Source organism: Myotis daubentonii, chromosome 1 (genome assembly GCF_963259705.1).
Source record: "Myotis daubentonii chromosome 1, mMyoDau2.1, whole genome shotgun sequence".
In the NCBI taxonomy this organism is placed as follows: Eukaryota; Metazoa; Chordata; class Mammalia; order Chiroptera; family Vespertilionidae; genus Myotis; species Myotis daubentonii.
Window position 1 is genome coordinate 86,561,245 of NC_081840.1, and position 8,811 is coordinate 86,570,055.

General features: G+C 34.8%; 1 protein-coding gene across 5 annotated transcripts in view; it reads left to right on the top strand.

Annotated features, from left to right (window-relative positions):
* Nucleotides 1-5,855, top strand: part of ARHGAP5 (Rho GTPase activating protein 5) — a 97,421-nt gene extending 91,566 nt beyond the window's left edge. For all 5 annotated transcript variants that reach the window (XM_059710203.1, XM_059710184.1, XM_059710224.1 and 2 more), the window contains one exon: nucleotides 2,064-5,855. In XM_059710203.1, the coding sequence (XP_059566186.1) occupies nucleotides 2,064-2,391 (328 nt within the window). In that variant the 3' untranslated portion in view covers nucleotides 2,392-5,855. The remainder of the gene's footprint in view (nucleotides 1-2,063) is intronic.
* The last annotated feature ends 2,956 nt before the right edge of the window (nucleotides 5,856-8,811 follow it).

Genomic DNA, 8,811 nt, shown 5'->3' on the forward strand with positions numbered 1-8,811 from the left:
ACCTCTTCAAGGAAGCCTTCCTTGGCCACCCTCATCTCTGATTTGATACCTTTTCTTTCTACTTTTTTTTTTAAAAAAATGTTTTTATTAATTTTTGAGAAAGAGGAAGAGAGAGAAACTTGGATCATCAGCTACCTCCTCCATGCCCCCCACTGGGGATTGAGCTCCAACTCAGGCATATGCCCTGACCTGGAATCAAACTGACGATCATTTGATGCATGGGACAATACTCAACCAACTAAGCCACACCAGCCAGGGCTCTGTACTTTTTGATTCACAATTATACCTGATGCCTGTACTCTTATGTTTTTCAACTTTATAGATATTTTCAGAATCTACAATTGCCTGCTGCATAAAAACACCTGACTGAGCCCACTATATTTATTCTGAATATTGTAGTTCAGTATCTTAACAAAGAGCAATAACTTTTACCACAGCACACATGTTTTTCGGGCACATATTTACCTTAGATGAGCAACTCCTATGTTGGGGGTTTCCTTTGGTTTTAACTTTTTTTTGTCGTGTAAATTTAAGTATAACATTTTCCTACTACCTTGCATACTGGATTATTTTGGGTTTTTAAATATATTTTATTGATTTTACATAAAGAGTTAGAAACATCGATCAGCTGCCTCCTCCACACCCCTGACCGGAATCGAACCCGGGACCCCTCAGTCTGCAGGCTGATGCTCTTTCCACTGAGCCAAACAAGTTAGGGCTGGATTGTTTCTTTATGTGTAAAATGAGAGGGTTGGATAAATACCCACGATTCCATCTCAGTTTAATAATTTTGAGTTACAATTCAGGATTTGCTTCATATTTCTTATTTGTTATAGATGATGGTAGAAGTGCTTGTCTACATAGTCAAAGAACTGAATGCAAATTAATAATGTTTATTTATACTTTTATATTAATACTAGAGGCCCAGTGCCCGAATTTGTGCACAGGTGGGGTCCCTCGGCCTGGCTGGCAATCGAGGCCGATCAGGGCTGTCTCACCCAGTCTTGATTGAGGCCAATGGTGGCCAGCCCACTGGGGAGGGACCATAGGATGGCTCCAGGGTGTGTCCAGCCCTCTCACCTAGTCCTGATGGGCTGGGGCCCCAGCAGCAAGCTAACCTATGGGTCAGAGTGTCTCCCTCTGGTGGTCAGTGCATGTCATGGCAACTGATCGAGCGGTTGGCCAACCAGCTGATCAGTTGGACACTTAGCATATTACGCTTTTATTATATAGGATGTGTTAATTTTAAGGTGGAATATGTTTCTATGAACAGTACTAGCTTTAAAATTAAGTTTGTAGCAATGTACAAGATATTTAATGATTGAAAATACTGATTTTTTTTTAATTACTGGAAACTAATTTTTTTTAGAAGTTGAAAATCTAGGTTGGAAGATAATTTCTCCAAAGTTCAAAGTTTTATTTTTCAAGGTTCAAAGAGATGGCATATTATGGTTTGTCCTTTCATCTCACAATAGTCAGGAAATTTGGATATGCATTTTCTATTTCTGTTGCTAGAAACTCATTGAAATTTGTCACCTGTCCTTACCCCGAGAAAAAGTTTTTTCACATAAATAAGGTGGCTTCTATAAGTAAATTATAAAACCCTAAGCCACAACATTTTTAAAAGGCTATCTTTGATTCCTTTTTAAGGAATGGATTTTACTAGTGTCTCCTGTTATAAAAATGTAGTTGAACATAGAATGCACAAAAAATTATTTTAAATGTCAAGTTAAGAGGTAAAACTAGCCCTGACTGGTTTGGCTCAGTGGATAGAGCATCAGCCTGCGGACTGAAAGGTCCCACGTTCAATTCCGGTCAAGGGCATGTACCTTGGTTGCGGGTACATCCCCAGTGTTGGGTGTGCAGGAGGCAGCTGATCAATGTTTCTCTCTCATCGATGTTTCTAACTCTCTATCCCTCTCCCTTTCTCTCTGTAAAAAATCAATAAAATATATTGTTTTTAAAAGGTAAAACTAAATATCTGACATCAATTCCAGATCCAGGATTTTTTTGTCATGAATTTTAATTGGTTTTCTAATTGTTTTTTCCTATTATAATTTCAGGGTTAGTCAACAAAATAAAATCAACCTAATGACAGCAGACAACTTATCCATCTGTTTTTGGCCAACCTTGATGAGACCTGATTTTGAAAAACGAGAATTTCTGTCTACCACTAAGATCCATCAGTCTGTTGTAGAAACATTCATTCAACAGTGTCAGTTTTTCTTTTACAATGGAGAAATTGTAGAAATTGTGAATACTGTTGCTCCTCCACCACCTTCAAATCCAGGACAGTTGGTTGAACCAATGGTACCGCTTCAGTTACCACCACCACTGCAACCTCAGCTAATACAACCACAGTTACAGACTGATCCTCTTGGAATTATATGAGTAGGAAGTGATTGCAGACAGCCTGAAAATGGACAGAAAGCAAACCTAGACATGCATGTTTCAGGGTTCAGTAGTATACTTCATGTTTCTTACAGATTCAAAATGATGAGACATTTTCTCTTTGAACTATATGGTATTCTTTATTCATTTACATTACAAATTTAAGACCATGTGCTAAGCATGACTGGAGAGGTTTAATTTTTATAAACAAAAATAGCTATAAAATACAAAAACTGCTGTTGCATGCAACCTCATTGCAATCAGTGTATCATTCCTGTGGCATTTTCTGTCACATTATATTGTGAATAAAATTTTTCTATAGAAATTAAATGATTTAAAAGCTCACATATATGAAACATTTAATGCTTTTCAGCCTACTTTATGGCTGGTTTTGTTATTTGATGTGCTAATTTGGGCAACCTAATTTACTTTACATTTTAGCAGTCAGTATAGATAATTAAAAGCCCAGTTAAGTATTTTTTAATTTCAGGCTACTTATGCCATGCTTGGGATGTTGTTTGAAAGAAAGAAGAATACACTTAACATTTTTCTGCACCTTCATCTTTACTGCTAAGTAAACCTGTGGATGATACGATGAGGGGTAAAATGAGCATATTTCTTGTACACACATACCAAGGACACACTTGTGGCTAAAGTGAGTTGATAACGTGCAAAGGATAGTTGTCACCAACTCATTTCTTTATGGTACATATAAAATAAACATCTTGTATACTGTTAATTCTATAAACAGATGCATGTTTAAAAGATCTATGATGGTCTTGTAATCTTAATCTAATATATTTTAGATATTTTAATTTTTTCCCTCTTGGGAAATACATTTAGTATAGTGTAGAAAATACTTCATGACATTTTCATATAAGGTTATATAACTTTTCATACATAAACATGAAATTTGTTGTAGAAAATTCATTAAACCAAACATTTTAATCTAGGACTTCAATTTAATCTGTTTCTTGAATCTATTTTTATGTGGCCCTTAAAAACATCCAAAAATCCATTGCTAATATAGCAATAAAAATACTTTGGGTACTGACAGCCTCTTTGAAGTGTGTATATGTATAATTGCAACCTTGTATTCATATTATTTTCTGAGGTATGTTGTACTAAAACCTAAAGTGTCTTTTGCACCATTTTTTAACCATTTTTTTTCCTTTAATGTTGGTACCAGATTTGCTATAAGTGACTGCTGCTTCTGGGGTTAAATATTTTGTTAGTGAAGATACACCAGAACACTAATTATGGATAAAATTTTTAGCATAGGTGGCATAGGTAAATTTTGTTAGGCTTTATTCAAAATTTGTTCATTATCATACCATGCCATTTTTTTTTCTGGAAAGGAAGAAATCGTTTGTTTTTCATTGTTTTATATACTAAAGAGAAAATTCTTTGGTCCATGCTGTAATCTTTATTCATACTACAATTTTAAGGTTGTCTTATGTGTATTATAGTAAACAGACAGTTTTGAGATTCCAGGCTCCTAAGAGTTTGATTTGCTCCATTTTTTCCTAAAATAAATATTGTCTTTCCCAACTGTTATGTCCTAGGTATGTACTTCTAATTTCAACTTCAGAATCGATGTCGACATGAACCAGGCTGCTGTTAAAGTACATGTATATTATAAATTATTTGTGTTATACTCTTACATGTTATTATCTTTTCTAAGAAAACAAAGTCCCTATTATTCCTATTGCAGAGCACACAGGAAATAAGAAAGTACAGTAATTTTTAAAAAGAAAAATCCGGTAAATGTAGTATTCTTAACTTGTTATATATTACTTATACCTGTTGTCTATATAGCTTTAATTTATAGCTGTCAGTTTAACATTGGCATGTTTGGCAAAGAAAAGTAAACTTTAAGAGTTTTATAAACTGTTTCTAGGTTGCTAAAAAATTTATTTTTCTACTATATATGGTATAGACAAAGCTCAAAACTATGTACAGGAAAAAAGCCTGACCATTTCTTTGGAAGTAGGCTGAACAGAGAATTTTCAGAACTGTTTGTGTCTTCAGTTCACTTTCTCATAACTTGGCTGTTGTTAATATGTGAATCCCAGTTTATTTAAGCTATTCTCTTTTATACTGTGTTAATTTAACTTTCATGTTTATTTAGAATCATCTTTGTTATTAAAACTATCATTTATCATTTTCTACATTAACTACCTTATACCTTCCCTAAAACTTATCTCCACTTTTCTATGCATACTCTAATTGATTTGAAAATCTTCAGGGTGAGTCATTTGAAAGTATACATTTGGTTCAACCAATCAGAAGATTACAGTTAATTGAAAATTAAAGTACAGTTTAAACCTCAGTCTGTTACACTGAATTGATTGTGTTTGTTTTACCAAGGGTTTAGAAAATGTTTTTAAATATTAGAAAAATAATTTTAAGAACAGAATAATATAATTAAACTTTTTTCTGGTAAGTTACTGGAAGGTTTCATCATTTAGGAACATATATATGAGACTTTTTAAAGGATGGAAAGACTATTAGTCTCATAATTATGGGTAAACATTAAGGCATTTTACAATTTTAAATAAAATTCCATCTACACCCATGTTGCCATTGTTTCATTTAAGCTTGTAGTTATTACAATATTGTACTTAATAGTATCTATATTAGTAATAGTGGTACTCTTTCCAATTTTCAGATTTATTGGAAGTCAAATGCTGTTCAACAAACAATTAGAGTATATAATTAAATTTAGAACAAAATTTCAGGCACAAAATATTTCTATTTGAAATGGAATTTGCTAGTAGTGCTTCTCCCTCCCCCCTCCCAACATTTGCAATGTAAAAACTGTAGGTAATAGCAGTCTAACCTGAATAGCAGCTTTTATTTTCCATACTGTTTGTAAATAATGTAGACATTTTATTTGAGGTACTGGAATTTAATTTCTAATATTTCTTAGATATAAATGAAAGGAGAAAATTAGAATAACAACTTAGGCCTTAGCTTTACATGGTGATTTTTAGGTTTTTTTTATACAGTAATTGTGATGCTTTTTGTCAACAATATAAATATATATGTATATAATTTCTAAAAAGTCAAAAGTGCTTTGTTTTCTGTTTATAATTAATATCATTTTGTGCTTTACCCACAGGATGCTTTAGTATCAGTGAAGCTTCTGTATAAAGAATGCTGTGAATAAAATATTAAGAAGCTGTGTGATTTTAAGCTCTAGTTGCTTCTGATTTTACCAGTTCCCATTGGTAAAATCAACTAATTTTTTGTGAATAAAATAGGAAAAAATAAATTGATGTCAATATGATGCAAGTTTTATTAGGAAAGTGTAGTACTGAGCTTTTACTCTGTACCATGAGAGGAGTTTAAAAATTCATTCTGGATATATACATACAGGTGAAAATTCATTTTTATAAAGTATTCAGGTAAACAAAATTACACAGATTTCTAAGACTCAGAATAAAATTGCTTTCACCGTATTTTTTGTATTCATAAGGATCATTTAAAGTAATCCCTTCAATGATTTATGAATATTAAGCTAAATTTCATGAATGTATGTTAGATTCTATGGATCTAGTGAGGTCTCTTTGACTTGGGTCTTTTTGTGTGTGCTTGTCTTGAATTTAATCATTTTAACCAAATACCTTAATTCTTAGGTTGAACAATTTCTGACTTGTTTCAATACTTATGGGACATGTTTAATTTTTTATTGTATTTAAACTGAAGTTCTCGGTAGCCTTTTCAATTTACCAATCTCTGAAAATAAAATTTTCTAAGATTTAATAAGGGAAGGAACTACTCATAAAAATTAATTTGTTATGGTAAGTAACATCTGTGAGTAGTTGTGAAGACTGTAAGCATTATTAGTTCATACCCAATATTGTTACTGGATAATGATATTGGATATGAGATATTGATATGATCTTATAATGTGATAATGGATTATTAATTTTGATCCAAGTACCATGATTCAGTTATTACCACATTTAATATAAAATTATAAGCCTTGGAATTGCTGCAGTGCTGGCAGTGCTGGTTTTTGTCATTGTTACCATAGTAAGGAATACTAAGTCTTGCAGTGTATGAACTCTGAGTCATTGTCAAGGAATTTGTATTTAGAAACAGCTTGCTTATTCCCACAGTGGAGATTTTCTATCAGTTTTATTTGTCTTAAGTGGTAAAAATTATTATGAACAAATTAATACTCCTAATAGTTTGCCCAATTTTTAGTTAAGAATTTCTTTGTAGCCCTGACCGGTTTGGCTCAGTGGATAGAGCGTCAGCCTGCGGACTGAAAGGTCCAAGGTTCAATTCCAGTCAAGGGCATGTACCTTGTTTGCGGGCACATCCCCAGTAGGGGGTGTGCAGGAGGCAGCCTATCGATGTTTCTCTCTCATCAATGTTTCTAACTATCCCTCTCCCTTCCTCTCTGTAAAAAATCAATAAAATATATTTTTAAAAAAAAGAATTTCTTTGTATTATAGCCTATTTTTTCACATTTCTATTTTGCCTTGTCCTTTTTTTTTCCCCCTCAGAAAAGAAGGGAGAAGGAGAGACATCAATGATGAGAGAGTGCCAGAAGCCGGTCCATCCTTGCTGCTTGACACAGTCGCTGCAGGGAAGAAACATCTGCACAGCATATGTTTCAAGGGACCTGGTGTATATGGCATACTGTTCTTAATATGTTTGCTCCCCTTCTTAGCACTATGTGTTCTAACCAGGGTTACCTCCCCGAGAAAGGTTGTTTCCCCAGGTGGGATTTTTCCCTGGAGTTAGGGATTAATAGGACTAAGGAAGGGAATAAATCAGTAAAACCCCTTAACTAAGTGCCAGGTGGGTAGTTAATCACTTTAACTACAATCACCCTTAAGCTACATAATCTTTACTTAGGATAATCTTCAGTTACTTCCTTGTAGCTTAATAGAACAATAGAGTAATCTTGGAATGGAGATAAGAAACGCACTAACCTTTGGAACAGAATGGATAGGATTAAAATCAACTGGTACAAATATAGATGTAACAGGACAATAAAGACAAACTGGCTATGATGATCAACTGAACACTGCCTCCTTGTCATTCTTCGCCGACTCCGTCCACACCTTTGGGAACCTCTGGACCTTCTGGGGTAGGACCCCCGACAAGAGAGAATCATTGATCGGCTGTCTCCACCCTGTGGATTGAGCCTGCAACCCTGGCATGTGCTCTTGACTGGGTTTGAACCTGTGACCCTTCAGTCTACAAGCAGATGCTCTATCTACTGAGCCAAACCAGCTAGGGCTGTCTGTCTTCCTTCCTTCCTTCCTTCCTTCCTTCCTTCCTTCCTTCCTTCCTTCCTTCCTTCCTTCCTTCCTTCCTTCCTTCCTCCCTCCCTCCCTCCCTCCCTCCCTCCCTCCCTCCCTCCCTATTTTACAAGATGTTTATTAAAACTGGGGAAGTGAAACAGGAAAGGGCTGGGAACATCAGCCTAGTAGACTGTGCTGTTTTGGCTCACTAAGAAGCCTGAGTACAGGGATCCTGGGGTACAGGTTCAGGGAGTTTGCCTGGGATGAACTGCCAATGCCCATAGGTGCCCTGGTTGCAAGCCTTGTGGGGTCTTAACAGAGTTTAGGAGATGCCTGCCTTTGAGGAAAGATGGGGAGGAGGGTGGTGCAGGCATGCTCGTGGGAGGGAGAGTATATCTGCATTAATTCTTAACTCCAGTATAAGTGATGTAGGTTTAGCAATTAACCTATTTAATCACCACTTTACTAATTCAAATTAGTTTTTATTTTGTATTTGTGTTCACATTTTCTTGTGACCTTGACCTTAACCAGTTTTAGATTTGGAGCTCTTAGTTTCCCTTTTCTCTAAATTCTTTGTATTTCATTTTATTCAAATGTCTTTGTAGGTGCTCAATGACACCAACGTATATTTAACATCCTAAAATGATAAGTAAAATTTGAAGCAATGTACGTTATCCTCACTGTTACTATTTTTGTGGGACTTGGTTTATTTTAAATGTGTCAAAAAGATTTTTTTTTTTTTTAAATCTAGCTATCCGAGGGAATGTAGTATTTAGATACCCCCTAGCCGAACCAGTTTTGCTCAGTGGATAGAGCGTCGGCCTGCAAACTGAAGGGTCCCAGGTTCGATTCCGGTCAAGGGCATGTACCTTCGTTGTGGGCACATCCCCAGTAGATACCCCCTAGATTTACTTCTTGGAAATTTCATTTCCAGGTTTTTCATCTTTGTTGGCACTTGGTATATATAGAGAAAACATTACCAGCAATGTACTTTTCAAATAAAAACTAAAATCAATCCAATTCTTTAATTACAAAATAGTTGACTGATCCCTGGCTTAGGGTGTTAGTAAAAAATTAAATCTTATAAGTTTTATCCATTTGGAATAATTTATGAAAGATTAAGTCAAAATAAGATATGTAAGAAATCTTACAA